The sequence below is a fragment of the Pyrgilauda ruficollis genome, unplaced genomic scaffold (genome assembly GCF_017590135.1).
Source record: "Pyrgilauda ruficollis isolate IOZ18807 unplaced genomic scaffold, ASM1759013v1 scaffold28, whole genome shotgun sequence".
NCBI lineage: Eukaryota > Metazoa > Chordata > Aves > Passeriformes > Passeridae > Pyrgilauda > Pyrgilauda ruficollis.
The window spans coordinates 2,315,948-2,331,658 of NW_024524155.1; the positions used below are offsets into that span (position 1 = coordinate 2,315,948).

The following is a 15,711-nucleotide window of genomic DNA, read 5'->3' on the forward strand; positions in this document are numbered from 1 at the left end:
GCTTTGGAGTAGTCTTTTGGTGTGGACCTCACATTAACGTGTTTGGTGGTATGTCCTGAGGCCAGGAGTTGATAGTGCTGGTTTCAGTGTTCCTGTAAAATTCAACAGGCCTCATCTCTTGGTCAGCCAGAGATGGGAAGAGGCCTTTGTTGATGCTCATGTTTTCTGTGGGCTTAAGGATTATAATTGGACTTGAAAGGTGACAAGTTCAATTGAATGACAAGTCATTGTGAGGAGGTAAGCACTCAGTAACTGAATTTTTCATTATGAAAAATTTTCTACACTAGCACTTCTGTTTTCTTACGACTAAGCTGTAAGGATCTACTTTCTGGTCTTCTTATACTTTCCAGATAGCGCAGTAATAGATGTCACTGACTCATCTGCTGAAAATAATAGGTAATTATATTACCATAGCTCTGGAATGCCCATGTCATAATATCAGTTCTCGCCCCATGTCCACTTGGTGGAATGAGGAGGAAAAAATGGATCTGTGGAGACAAGAATTTTGTGGCAGAACATGTGTTCACCCATCATAGCATCTAGCACATGATGGCAGATCACCTTATAGTGAGTGCCTTTTGAGATGGATAATTGAATCAGGTTCTGTATAGCTGGGAAAGTATGCTCCTCCCTTGAGTTGCACTTACTTCAGCATGTTGTTGGAGTTTCTGACAGTCTGTTCTGCAGTGTGAATGCGTATCTTCCGCTCAAAACTATGGAACTCTTCTGAGACAGTCTTGTTTAAAAGATTCGTGGCAGGAATAATTGCATGATTAATTTAAAGTCTGTGAAGCTCATAGTCTCTCATTTCATTGACCTCATTTTCAAGTTACAAAAGTATTTTTCTAAAAATACAGCTCCATATTTGTGTTTCCTACCTACAGAAAACATAATTTCTGATCTGAGCATGAGGTAGGTTTCCAGCAGAAAGTTACTCTTCTTCTAAACCTGTTTAGGATGGGCAGTGATTCACTTTTGAGAAGTCTCATCAGACAGCACTTGCTGCTTCGATGTTGTCACACTTTTGTTTTAAAATGCCTGCATTATTTGGAATCTTTTCTGTTTCTGACTGGGCTTTATATAGGTGTTTTTTCTTAACTGCGCATGCTTGGATGGAAAGGAAAAACAAAAGGTATGAAGGATGGAGATCAGTCACAGATTCTCAGAGTTAATGGAATTGAGAGCACAAGAATGGTTGCACTAGGTTAGACCAAAAATTAGAGTATTTTATTATTCTATCTTTGACAGTGACTAAAAGCAGATGTTAAGTTTAACAACTTAAAAATCAAGGGTATAGCAGTACTTTCCTAGGATACAGGAGCTGCCTTAGCTGTAAATGGTGTATTTATTTTCAAAATATGTAGATTTTTCTGAGCTATGTCTTGAGTCCACAAAATTTTAGCCCTTGAAGAGGTCTCTAGTAGGGACTCTGGTGGCACAAGATCGTGTTAGGTGAAGAGTAGCCTCCCACAGATGTTTTTCTATTAATTTGGTGCCTGACATTTCTCATGTTGGGAGAGATACAGAACTGTTGATTCTTATTCAGGCCTCTTTAAGACATTACTTAAGTGCTGAGATACTTATCTCTAGTCTTTTGTTCTTTGTTAGTGGCAGCTTATTTTTTGAAGCTTCTGTCATCTGCCTTGAGCACTCTTAATTCTACCTTGAAATATTTAAAACTGAAGGCTTGTTATTTCTTAAATGGATCATTTTTTGGGGTGCAACCATATCTGCTTCCCTCTTCAGCTGTTGAATGAATCAGGATTAATGAGAATTAGATGATACATAATCTTCACTATTTACTGGTCTTTTACTTTCCATGGCTTTGTTCAAACATCTTCACCACAATTTCTCAGCTGCCATTTTCAGTCTACTTGATGTCTGTGTTCTCTGTTCATCCTCTTCATCTCTTCTGTACATTTCCTTCTTTTTCTCTTTACTGTAGTTCTTAGTTATAAAAAGCTCTAAAACCAATAGACATGGTACTTATAGCATGTCTGTAGTAATTTTGTTTATTATTGCCTGTGCTCCAGATTTTTGCTAGTATTGTTTGCTATAGTTATAGAACAGTAAGCTTGTTGGGTGTAAAAAGTAAATTCTGTTGTGGGTTTTGTACATCTCATAATGGTTTATGGCTTTTGATTTAATTTTCTGACATCCATTGCAGTACTGTTGCTGAAGAAGTGAGTTTTGCCTCAAAACTGTTTTAAAAACTTTTCTACAGTATGATTCTAGTGGCTGTCATTAATGATTTTCTATCGTTTTTCTTGTGAAACTTAGAAAATCTATGTCTATTACAGGAACAGCAGCAATACTGGTACCAGCAGCACCTGCTTAGCCTGCAGCAAAGGGCAAAAGCCCATGCTCAGGGACAGCAGCAGATGAAAAGTCCAGTAGTGAAGGACTCTGAAGAAGAGAAAATGAGTGCTTCAACTCAGCAGTCTGAACCTCCTCCTCTTAATGAATCCCTGCCTCCAGCATCCAAAGAAGATGAGTCTTCTCTTACATCCACTGAAACTCAGGTAGGCTTTGTAAAGTGATGTCACTCCATTTGTATCCTAGATGAGCCAAAACCCCAGGAAAATTAATGCCATCAAATTCTCTTCTATACTTTGTAACAATAACTAAATGTTGTGAAGCAGTCTTTAAAAAACATTTGCTAAAGCTGCACCAGTTAGAAAATAGACTTCTTGTATATAAAATTGCATATTCACCCACACTTGCACCAAGCAAGTCTGAGCTGACTCCCCCACACCATCCACAACGTTGACATCTTTGTCTGTGAGATCACCTCATGATATCAGAGTGCAAAACCAGGTAGGTACTCAGTTGAGGAATGCTATGTTTAAGACACTATTTCTTAATTTCTCCCTGGCACTTTGTGAATTCTGGCTCCCTTTCTCTGTGTGCATTAGAATTGGTCTGAAAGCCAAGAATTTTGCACAGAGGTTTTTTTCATCATCTTGGTCAATAACAGTTACTGTATAATAGATGGAGGTCATGATATTTGAGCAGTATGTGCTCCACTTTAACTTACAGCATGCAGGTTCCTACAAAGTGGTGGAAATAATGCACTTGGAGTTACTTTATCATGAAAAACCACTGTTTCTCATTAATTTGCTGTGAGCGACAGATAACAGATTTTCATTAATCTCTTTCCTGTAGGTAGTTTCTTTATGTATGAATAACCTAATGACCATCAGCCTAACCTTTAGATTAGACTGTTCACATTAAGGAAAAATGTGTTCACATTCAGAAAAGGTGGGATTAAAATCAGCTTTCCAGAAGCTGTCTATGGCTGGAACACTGAAATAGAGTGATAAAGTACGGAACAGTGACAAAGTTCCTGTAAAATGTGTAGTGACCCAGTGTATTTTTTTTTCTGACAGAAGCAACTTTCCTTTGTTTATAGTATTTGCCTTTTTCTGTAGCTCAATATTGAACCTCCTGATGACCCTGAGGAGGATTTGAGATTGCAGCAATTGCAAGCAGCAGCAGCTCAATGGCAGCAGCACCCCCATCAGCGGGTTGGGTTCCAGTATCAGAGAATAATGCAGAAGCACGCTCAGCTGCAACAGATAGTACAGCAGTATCAACAGATCATGCAACAGCCTCCACACTTAGAGGTGAGACACTAAAGAGGTGGTGTTTGATATACATCCTGGGTGACCCAGCACTCGTAGTCTGCTGAAAAATACATAGTTGAATAATTTGTAATGGTTTGTTCATTTGTCTGGCAACTTTTTCTGCTTGGGTAGAAGTTTATATCCATTTTCCCTACTGTCACTCAACTTCAGAATGAAAAAAGCATTGACAGATGGTGGTGACGCTTCAGTAGGATGAGAAATACAATATTTTACACTTCTTGTAACATTTTTTTGGATGTACCTAGGTGATACAGGAGCAAAGCTGAACACTATATTGAATTTATTCAGCTTTGAATGTTTTGCCACTGGAGAAACAGTTCAGAAAGGTCAAGTAATTAGATGATTGCACAGAATAAGTTGGAAGCTGCTCTTTTTTACAAAAATAAAAATGTACAATGATAACTGTAGATGCCAAAAATAGACAATAAATGTAATTTTAAAAATCAGTATCTCACATTACTTTTAACTCATGTAGTCAGTTGAAACCAGTATTGTAACCTTTAAGCTTTTAAGTAGAAGTTGATTATTGTATTAGAGAGTTGAATCAACTCTTATTGGGTTGGAAGAGTTCGTACATTAAGCATTTCTTTGTAGGTTGGGGTGTCTGAGTTTGGATTTTTTTTTTAATCTTTCTGGGTAAACCTTAAAAATCTCAAGCAAAATCAAGCCTGATATCCTCACGTGATGAAAGACAGAACTTGAAAGAAGCTTCATTTGTGCAAATAAGATCTGGCAAAGGCTTAAAGAAAAATAATTGCAGACTGCTGAGGCAATTCTGAGCAGGTTAATAGCAAAAACTGAAACCTTGAGAAATAGTCACATAATGTATATGTGAAGATTGATTTGAGCTTTAGCCATTGTTAGGATGTAGTAATAATACAGTTTATACAGATTATAGGTTTCTTCAGCTGTCCTGTTGAAGTCTTCTGTACATAGATATAGTATACAGTCATAATATATATAAATTTTCACAATGTCTTTAGATGTCACTGTTGGTGTTTGCTTTTGTTTCGGTGTGGTTCTTCCTCAGGCTTGAGGCCAAGTCATCAGAAATTGTGATGTTACAAGTGATACTGAAATACATGGCTCTGAGAGTAACTGACTATCAAAGGTATTTTGAACCTATTCTTGTCATCTCATTGCAGACAATGTCAGTGGACATGCAGCTGCGACATTATGAGGCACAGCAAAAACAGTTCCAGCAGCTTCATAAAGACTGGGAGCGATCAATGAACCAGCAGTGGCAGCATCAGCTTCAAACCTACCCTCACAAAGACCAGCTTCAAGAGTATGAGAAGCAGTGGAAAGCATGGGATGAACAGATGAAGGTTACTCAGTCACATCTGCAGGAAAAAGTGACGTCGCTCCAAAATCTGAAGAATCAATATCCTGCAAATGTTTCACTGCCACCTCCGTTTATTCCATATTCCCAAACTGGTCAAGGTGGCATTCCTATTATGCCTCCAACTTTACCTTCAACTACACCTCCACTGGTCCCCCCGCCTCTCTCTTCTGTTTCTCAGTTATCCAATTCCTCTGTCCCTTCAGGGTCCAGTTCTCAAAGCAGTCAAGCTACTGAAACACCAAGGCCAGCTCTCCTTCCCACCCCTGGTACCTATGCATCAAAAATAGCTAGTTCAGCTAGCTATTCACCTTACCATTCTCAAGTAGGTTCATCCTTTGGCTCATCTGATCATGGAAAGTCTCAAGGTCATCTTAGTAAACAAACTGTAAATATCTCATCTGAACAACAGTGTGGGGAACTGAAAGGCACTTCTGCAGTGTCTTCGACACACACGTCTATTGTGCAGGATAAACCGGTGAGGTCAGGTGGATTGCTTCCAGATCCTCCCAGATCAGCGCGTTTTGAAGGCCCTAGAGGCCCTAGGTAAGAATGTTTTTATTGGTTTATACATATTCCAGCCTACAAGATTTTCAGTGATTTATTAAGAAATGAAATATGTATCTTTTTCTCAAATCTTTTTGAGGTTGTGGGAAGTGTGTATTTGTTCAGTGGAGATTTTGTTTTTAATGTATGTACACCATGCTTTCTGTATTTATATTTTTAAAGCAAGGATACATAGATGTCTTTCACCTGAGCATAATCTAGAGTAGTTTGCCTTTTTTTTTTTTTTTTGTAAAGTACTTGGGGTTGCTGCCCCTTTTCATTCTCAAAGACACAATGCTCCTTCTTTGAAAATAGGAAAGCTGCTGTAAATATTTGATATGTCTTTGCTGATTTTATACCTGCTGTATAATTTAATCCAAGATCTTGTTTTTAGAATGTTTTTCTTTAATACATGATACCAGGGTGCAAAAACAACATCTGTTCTATCTGCTCACTAGTTCGAGGTGGGTTGGTGTGATGACTGCTGAATCAAAAGGCAGTGGTGTTCTGTCAGTTGTTTCTATCCTTGCATACTCTGCTAGACTTTACAGTAATGTCTTCATGGTTATTCCCCTTCTCTTTGCTTCCAAAGTGATCGATCATGAATCATAATTTGTGAATTGCTAGCAATGTACATGAGCTTTATATAAATTAATTATTTTCTACCTCCTGGTAGTTTTAAAAAAGTGTTTCTGTTCCTCGGGATTTGTTGGATGTACAGTTCTGAACAGACTGTTTTCATGAATTGCTAGTGCATGTCTTTTATGTGTGTTGGTTTAGAGCTCAGTGATATGCAATGATAGGCACAGGTTGTCTTTCTGGGCTGTGAGCAGGCATTTCTGGCTCATGTCCAGATTTTCATCCACCAGCAACCCCAAGTCCTTCTTGGCAGGGCTGCTCTCGATCCCACCATCGCCCAGCCTCTATTGAGACCAGGGGCTGCCCTGCCCCAGGTGCAGGATCTTGTACTTGGCCACATGAGGTTCCCATGGGCCTACTTCTCAAACTTTTCTAGGCACCTCTGGATGGCATCCTGTCCATCAGGCATGTCACCCACACCACTCAGCTTGAGTCCTCTGTAAACTTGCTGAAGGTGCACTCAGTGCTACTGTCTATGTCATTGATGAAGATAAAAAACAGTGCCCAGTCATCTGAGGGACACCACTTGTCACTGATCTCCCTCTGGACATTGAGCCATTGTCCCCTACCCTCTAGATGTGACCATCCTGCCAGTTCCTCATCCACCAAATAGCCCCATCCATCAAATCCATCTCTCTCCAGTTTAGAAAGAAGGATGTTTTGGAGGTGCATGTCAAAGGTCTTTAAAAAGTCCAGACAGATGACATCCATAGCCCTTCCTTTATCCATTAGTCAGTCCATCATAGAAGGCCACTGGGTTGGTCAGGCAGAACTTGTCCTTGATGAAGCTGTGCTGGTTGTCTCTAGTGACCTCCCTGTCCTCCACGTGCCTTAACATAGCTTCTGAGATGATCTTCCCAGGCACAGAGGTGAGACTTACAGGTCAGTAGTTTCCAGAGTCCTTCTTTCTACCCTCTTTTAAAATAGGTGCAGTGTTTTCCTTTTCCCAGTCACCTTCTCCACCTGATTTCACCTGTCACCGTTTTCCAGTTACCATGGAGAGTGACTTGGAGAGTGACTTGGCAAGTGACTTAGCAAATTCCCTGAGTATTCTGGGATGTATCTCATCAGGTCCCATAGACTTACATATATTCAGGTTCTTCAGGTCATCATGAACCTGATCTCTTATTGTGAAAGTGCCTTTGCACCCCTAGTCCCTGTTTTGCAATCCATCCACTCAGGAGGCATAGGGTTGTCAGTGAAGACAAATGCAAAAAAGTTGTTAGGTACTGAGTCTTTTCCTCATGCATTTTTACCAGTTTGCCAGTCATGTTTGTCCAAGGGGTGCACTTTCTTTGACCTTTCTTTTCTGGCTGACATACCTCTAGAAGCCCTTCTTGGAACTCTTTGCATCCCTTGCACAGTGCAGCTTCAGCCATGCTTTGGCCTTCCTGACTCATCCAGTAATGTACAACTGTGAATCCCAAACATCTAAGCAACTTGACTTTAGACATGAGTTCTCTGTTTTGTGTGAAATTAATCTATAGGACTTTCATATGACATGTTCATTTGAATAAAATTTCTATTGTGTCATCTGTAGATTTGATGGACCTCGAGGAAGAGGATATGACAAATTTGAAGGCTCAAGACAGAGAGGACCTCGTTTTGACTCCCAGCGCTCAGAAGGATACAGGTCACGTTTTGACCGACAGAATACAGATGGACAGTCTTCAAGTAGATGGGGCTCTATCCCACGAGGACCAGCAGGACAATTTTATACAACGAATGCATCACATGGACACGGTTCCCGACCTAGTGGTCCACGGTGGATGGGGCCCAGGCCTCATTTGGGACAGCAGCAACAGCAGACACAGGTAGACTCACAGTCAGAAAGCAAAGAACCTTTTACAGACACAGCTGGTGATCAGCAGTCTGTAAGCAGAACTGAGTCAGCTCCTGACGCACAGAGTGCAGGTCCCATTGAGCCAAATGAGGACCTGACGGACACTCAACAGGAGCCATCCAAACCTGAAGTCAAAGAACCTAGTTCAGACCCTCCTAAAAAGTGGACATGGAGTTCACATGATCCCAACCAGCAAGTAGAAGAGTCCAAGGCACCCACCCCACCTATTCAGAACCAGGATGCAGTAGCCCCTGCAACAGGAAATCAGGATTTGGATTCTTCAGATGGCCAGTTGACTGCTTCAGATAGCACTGAGGGCCTGCCTGGACCAGAAAGCAGAGGAAAAGGGCCATTCATGCATGAAGACAGAGGAAAGGGACCAGGAGGCAGAGGAAGGGGCCGTGGCAGAGGGCAGGGGGATGGCCGTGGCTGGGGAATGGGCCGTGGCCGAGGAATGGGAAGGATGGATGGTGGCCGGGGAATGGGAAGGATGGACGGTGGTTGGGGAATGGGCAGGATGGATGATGGCCATGGCTGGGGGGTGGGCAGGATGGACGATGGCCGTGGTAGGGGATATGTGTACAGAGGCAGAGGGCAGGCTAGGCAGGCATCCATCCGTGGCAGAGGAGCGTTCAGGAGAGCAGGCAGCAGGGAGAGGATACCGGATAGACGGTCAGGCAGCAGGGAGAGGATGCCAGATGGACAGTCAGGCAGCCGAGACAGGGGGCTGGGACGGTCAGATAGCCATGAGAGGGTATTCTCTAACCGAGACAGAGAGCCGCCTGGACGGACAGGCAGCTGGGATAGGGGACGGGCAGGAAGCCGGGAGAGAGGCCCGGTCAGACGGGCCTCTAGCCGGGAAAGAGAGCCCATGCGGCGGGCAGGTAGCCGGGAGAGGGTCCCCGTCAGGCGGGCAGGTAGCCGGGAGAGGGTCCCCATCAGGCGGGCAGGTAGCCGGGAGAGGGACCTGGTCAGGCGGGCTGGTAGCCGGGAGAGATGTCCCATCAGAAGGGGAGATAGCCATGAGAGGGAAGCAGGAAGATCTGAAACAGGCAATATGGGTAAACCCATTCACCTAGGAGATGACCCTGACAAATTGCCTCCATACCATCGAGATGAAACATTCAGGGGTTCTTGGGGTCATGAAGATGATACAATGCAGGAGGAATTTCCTTTAGATAGTCAAGATGACCCGTCTTTGGAGCATGAGCAATTGGATGAGTGGGAAAGAGAACAATACTGGAGAGATCACAACTCTGATTATCAGGATGATTCTGTACATGCGTATGACAGAGATGACAGGTTGCAATCCCACCATTCACTGCCTCCGTTGTCTCCCCTACCACCACTACCTCCTTTATCGTCTGATCACGACAGACGAGATTCATGGTGGGATGACTGGAAAAGGCCAAGAGAAAGGGAACTAGAGAGAGATCTAGATAGAACTGGAAGATCCTCAGATATTTATGATCAAGATTTAGACAAAGAATGGGATAGAGACTGGGACAGGAGACCTATGGATGACAGAGAAATGGGGAATCGTGACCTGGATATCCCCCCTCTACCACCATTACCACCCCTTCCACCTCTGGACAGGTATCGTGAAGATAGGTGGAGGGACGATAGGAACAGAGATCATTATGACAGAGATCTCCGAGACAGGGGGGAGCTCAGGATTCGAGAATATCCGGAGAGATACGACACATGGCGGGAGAAGCAAGACTACCTTCCTGAAAGGACTGACTGGGAGAGGGAACGGTTGTCGGATAGGTGGTATCCAGATGATGGAGAGAGACTGCGGACTTTGGATGACCACTCAGATTCGTCCCTTCCTCCCCCTTCACATTCCTCTGATATGCTGGGAGCAGATTCAAACCTGGACTCTGACCAGTCCTTGGGAGGAGTGATGGTCCTAAGCCAAAGACAGCATGAGATAATTCTGAAGGCTGCCCAGGAGCTCAAAATGCTTCGGTGAGTTGCCTGCTTCTGTGATTTTGTATAAGAATCCCATTCTGTGGGATCCATTTGAATCAACTCAGTAATGGCTTCATTTCTTTTACCCACAGCATGATTGTAGGAGCTCATGTGGAACAAGTTATTCGGAGTACCTTTACCACAGTTTTTGTAGATGGACTTTTTTTTCTTAAATAGATGATTGTCCCTTTCCCTGAGAATATGGTGCTTGGGGATAATTGCTTTTCAGTATCTTTGGTGATCTCAGATGAGCTTAGTGATAATTGCTCTTTAGTACTTACCCCTCAAGACCTACATTAATGTGGTTCTTAAGACTTTTTTTTTTTTATATTGCTCACTTTTAAGTTAAAACATAGGTGGGTTTTTGTTCATTTGTTTGTTTTTTTTTACAGAGTTTCCTCATTTGAAACCCAGTATTGTCAGTGAACAATTTTGTCAAATTTGGTTGATCTTAAGTTCTGGGAATCAGCATAAAAGGAGTGATACAAAAATTAGGAGGGTATAAATTCATGAGTTCATCAAGACCACATTTCTTTTTTAGAAAGCAGCTGCTAGACTTCCTAAGGCTTTAATAAGTGTTTATTATGAAATTAGTAATAGGAGAAATGGGGCTGTATGAGACTTTCAACAACCTAATCTAGTGAAAGGAAGGCTGGAACTAGATGATTTTTGAGGTCCCTTCCAACCCAATCCATTTTATGATAGAGATGTTTTGGCCTTTTCTTAAGGCTGTTTTCTTTTCAGATTTGTAAGATTGCTGAGCACCTGTCCCATATAGAAGGTCTTAGAAGCATGCCAAAATACAAGAAAAATAATTTTTTTAAAAGGAATAACTTTTATTCTGAACAATTTAATAATTTACTGCAATTAGATTAATTCAGTGGTGTTATTAACGGTGAAATTTGTGTTATAAAGTAGTATTTGTTAAAAGTTTGCAGTAACATTCTTTTCAGCTTCCTGACTTTCCTGTTGCCTCAGTTGCCTGGCATGTTTTGCTGTTTATTGTGACTGGCTGCAAGTCAGTCACTTAGGCTAAGGACCATAGTTTGGGAATCACTACGAGAGAAATTTATTAGGGCTTAAATAATTTAAACATAGTCACTAAAATGTTTTATGTAAAAAGTAGTTACATATACATCTTTCAAAGCCTGTAAAAAGGGGAAATATAAACATGATACTGATTTTTAATAGAATATTAGGGTAATCTTCAAATTAGTTACACTGGTATTTCTCATTAGGTTCTTATAGGCAGATGACTTAAGTCTGAACAGTAGGAACAACTTTATGGAGATTGCTTATTAATTTTTATGGGGATTTTTTGAGCCAAGAGTTATACCAGTAGTGTGGTACATAACTGCTTTCATCTCCAAAACTAAAGCCTTCATCTGGCTTTGCTTTTATTGTGTGTAACACAGCATGGGCTCAGCTGCAGACTGTTCTGTATTTGTGATCTAGTGTAGTGCACAGTTTACTCTTTTGTGTTTATAAAACACTGAGGATTCTTTTCTTTGAGCCAAGTTCCCCTTCTGCTGAACACTGAACAGATGCATTACTGGTTAGGGTGGTTTCTGTGACGTCTTCTTACAGAGGGATCCCATTCTTAGTTGTCATTAGAAACTGCTTCAATACACAGAGTTATTAGCAATTGAAAACCTAGATTAAAAAATGCTAACAAAAACTGAAGGGAAAGGAAATCATATTCACTAGAACTTTGTAATCCAGTGATGTAGTACTCACAGCTGAACCTGAGCTCTGCTCTATAGACTATGTATTGGTTGTATATTAAATAGCATTTTGATACATAAACCAAAGAAGCAAAAGTTAGACTCACTGTTTGGCTTTTATATATTGGAATCTCTTGTGCTTTGTTGGCCTCAATCCTGTTACCATGTGAACCAGAACAAGTAACTGAGAGCACTTAGGTATGCATTTCCAAGGGGTTTCTTGCTTGCAGAAGGTGTTGGCAGAAGCCAAAAATCCAGTTTTTCTCTTTACTGTTCAAATGGAGTGGTTCTGGCAAAGCACAGCTACATGTCTCAGGAAACGTGTAATTAAAAAGAATGCAGCTAATTCACTAAATGCCTCCATGGTTAGGTGGATGTGAAACAGGGATTTCTGAGTCACTGCATTGCCCATGTAAAGCCTGCTGTGTCCTTTTCTTCTTTTGGCTTTGTCTCTGATGCTAGTGTAATATGTGTTCTCATCATGAGCATTGATTTCTTTAATTTTTCATTTAAACTATGATAACGCTTTCTTATGATGCATGTGCAGGGAGCAAAAAGAACAGCTACAGAAGTTGAAGGAGTTCAAACCTGACATTTCCACCCAAGAGTCTCCAAGATCACAAAACACAAGCACAAGGCCGGGTGCCTTTCAGGTAAATTCATCTTACACTGATAACATGTTGGTAGTGATTACTGTTTATGTATATTGAGCCAGTTCTACACGCTGATGGTCAAATTTCTCTGTGGAATGTGTCCCCAGTAATCCTATCTTCTGTTGAGGCAAAACAACTTCTTAGTTTCTTTAAATTTTCAGAAGCATTTTCTACTCAGTCTGTTGCAGCAGACCTCTGGTTAGGGGTGGAAATGAGCCAAGACACAGACTCATTTAACAATGTGAAAATGGTCCCAGTTTATTCTTCTTTGCAGTTTAGCCATCCTGACTCTGACGACAGCAAACTCCTGCTGTTGGCTTCTCTGACAGACTCTGACTGCTGGCTATTTCCTGCTGGAATTCGACTGCAAGTATTTCCTTGCTGCCTCTGACTGCAGGCTTTTACCTAGCTCAGCTATGGCTGCAGGCTCCAACAGCAGGCTCCAGCTCTATCAGACCCACACTGACCTCACAGCAGATCTTTTGCAGCAGCGGCTCTCTTCCTTGTTTTGTTCTTCTTTGTGTCTCTCTGGATCATTTCTTCTTCCACAGGGCTCCTCTACCTCCTCAAGGTCCTCTTCCTCAAGGCTCTCCCTAACCGGCCAACCCATTCCTTCTATCACACTTATCTTTATTAGTGAGAGCCCATTAAGGCAAGTCTGTTCTTCTTTGGTAATTAGTACAACTGTGATTTATCAGGAGCGAGGTCACTTGTAATCCCTTCTTCTACACCTGCAAGTCCACCATGTGTTCTGAGTATGACCCATCAGGGATGGTTGCACATGAGGTTCAGCAGTCTAGATTGCTGTGTGACAATGTGCAAAAAGAAGTGAGCTCTCCCAAAACGGGGATGTAAGGTTCACAAGAAGACCCTGTTTTTCCTTGCTTAAGTTCTTTCAATTTGCACTGCTTTTCCTACTTCAGGAGCTATCTACTCTGAAGTTGGAAAAGCTCGAGGATATGTCCATCAGAAATTGAGATATTTCAATGTAGCATGGGCATTAGCCTTCTGTTTGCTGTTTTTATTGGGAATTTTTATTACCTTCTAGAATATCATGAAGTGCATGGAAACTCATGTTTGTGTACCTCCATCCTGTTGTGATACAACTACTCCTCTACTGCTTAATTTCCTGTGCAGTTCTGGGAACTGTTCTCAGATGCTTATATTTGGGGTTTTTGATAATTCAGAAATCAACTGAACTTCTGCAGTCATGCTAAGTCAGGTTTATAAATCCTTCCTAGAATGAGTAAACAGTTTTGTTAAATGTGTATTGGAGGAGATATCTGAGTTGATGTGTTCTTCATTACATCTTAACCCCAAAGTTACTCGCACTAATACATTTAGCCATAAGGTCTTCTGGGTCTGACGTTTAGTCAGACCAGCCTTTTTTTGTCCCTCCACCCAGAGAAGTGCTATGTGGTGATTGAGGCACTGCAAGTTTTTTTTTTTGCCTAGGTGACCTCTTCCTTGTTTACAGTGTCTGTAAAGTAAAATAATGCAACTGATTTGCTACCAAGAACTGCAGGTATGTTGGTGCCTTGAGGAAGTTACTTTACGCTCTTTTGATGTTTTGTATCTCAGAGTACTTCACTCATCAACTTTTGTCTTCCTTGGAATTCCTGCCTCCAGATATTTCTGCTCTGACTTTGAGTTGTTATTACAGAGCTCAGCTTTGTATCTACAACCATCCTGCAATTTTTGTTGTATGTTGCTAATAAGGTTGCCTGTAACTTGACATCTGCTCTGATGCTGAAAAGTCTTGTAACGTGTGGGGTTTCTTGTGGTTGTTTGGTTCATGAAGGATTTGGTTTGGTTTGGTTTTCAACTAGGCAAGACCTTCCAATTTCTTATGTTCTTCTGATACTGATTTTATTAAGGTTTTTCCAGGTATTTCTGCCCTCTGAATTTTTCCAGTGGTTTCCACAAAGAAACTGGCCTTATCAATCCTTTTACGTCTCAACAAGCTGCCCTACTTTCAGATTTTCAGCCTTCACACAGACAGCAGGAATCTTTGCAGACAGCAGGAGTCTTTGGGAATAAACAGTAGACACTTTTGAACTGAGATAGGCCTACTGGAGCTAAAATTGGTAAGGTTGTTTTGAAGAAAATCAGTAGTGTTTAAGCCTTCACATATGAGGAAACACAAAATTAAATCAGGTCACCAATTTTTAAAAATAGTCCTCCTACTGTAGCACCTTGATGGAGGTACTAGCAAATATGTGTGATTTGACTACCAATTGCCATTGCACATACTGAGGATGAGAGAAGGTTAGTTTACAGATCTACATTAAAAGTGCTTTCTGCATCTAGGTCTCTTCTCAGCTATCTCCAGAGGCACCAGTAGAAGCCCAAGCTATTAAACCTTCTCCTGCTGTTATTATAAAGCCTCCCGTGTTGTTCAGACAGCCCACCCCTGTGACAAGACCAAGTGCCCCACTGGCAAGGCCTACTACACCTATGACAAGGCCACACGCTCCAGTTTCTACTCCAACTACAACCCCAAGTCATGGTCAATCTTTAAAACCATCACCTTCTGCTGTGGAACAGGAACGCTGGGATGAGGACTCTTTCCATGGACTGTGGGACACAAATGAGGATAAAGGTGCAAATATGGAGTACGAGTTGTGTAAGCAGGAGTCGATGATGCCTCCACCTGTCTCCTCACCTGTGAAAGTACCTGCCGTCCACACCTCCATTCCATCAGCTGTACCAGTGTCCCTTTCTCCCGTTATTCCAGCAGTTCCTAAAGCACCCATCATTCAGCAAACGGTGGATTATGGCCATGGGCGAGGTGGGTATTGCAGTGTATTTGATATGTATCAAAGAGCTAATTAATCCTCCTGACCTTTTTTTCTTTAAAGGAGTGTGCCATGCAAAGTATGCGTGTTCTGCACTTGATGTGTAGGCTTGTGTGCATTGATGATGTAATGCTGAGCAGTGCAGTTATAAGGAGTCTCTAACCTTTAACCTGTTATGACTCTGAGTTTAGTATTTTTCTTGATGCTTTTAGAAAGAGCTATTTCTTGTTGGTGAACAGTGTATATTCCATGAATGGTGTATAGTCATGGGTGCTTCTAATAAATACAAGATGATGCGCTGTATTTAGGTTGATAGTGTTACTTTCCCTTAATCCCTTTGTAGGTGAGTATGGAAGTAACTGGGCTAGAAGGTACTTTGGGTGGTTAGAGTTCTTAGGTGTGATTTAGTGATTTAAAACAGCATGTGGCTGGTGTTTGCATTATTTATATAATGGGTGTGAGGTACCCTCTAGCCAGAGGGGGAGACAGAGTCTGGTTCTGAAGGGCATGCACCCTATACAGTTGTTTAAAATGTAAGTAAGTAG

At 41.7% G+C, this 15,711-nt stretch overlaps 1 protein-coding gene across 4 annotated transcripts in view; it reads left to right on the forward strand.

Annotated features, from left to right (window-relative positions):
• The window catches only part of YLPM1 (YLP motif containing 1), a 36,465-nt gene that overhangs the window by 4,348 nt on the left and 16,406 nt on the right, over positions 1 to 15,711 (forward strand). For 3 of the 4 annotated variants that reach the window (XR_005955493.1, XM_041471911.1, XM_041471912.1), the window contains exons 2-7: positions 2,301 to 2,522; positions 3,432 to 3,626; positions 4,793 to 5,535; positions 7,715 to 9,988; positions 12,263 to 12,368; positions 14,679 to 15,159. Coding sequence is in view for 3 of the 4 variants with exons in the window: in XM_041471911.1 (XP_041327845.1) it covers positions 2,301 to 2,522; positions 3,432 to 3,626; positions 4,793 to 5,535; positions 7,715 to 9,988; positions 12,263 to 12,368; positions 14,679 to 15,159 (4,021 nt within the window). In the remaining variant the exon portion in view is untranslated. The remainder of the gene's footprint in view (positions 1 to 2,300; positions 2,523 to 3,431; positions 3,627 to 4,792; positions 5,536 to 7,714; positions 9,989 to 12,262; positions 12,369 to 14,678; positions 15,160 to 15,711) is intronic. The other variant, XM_041471913.1, reaches the window with a different exon arrangement.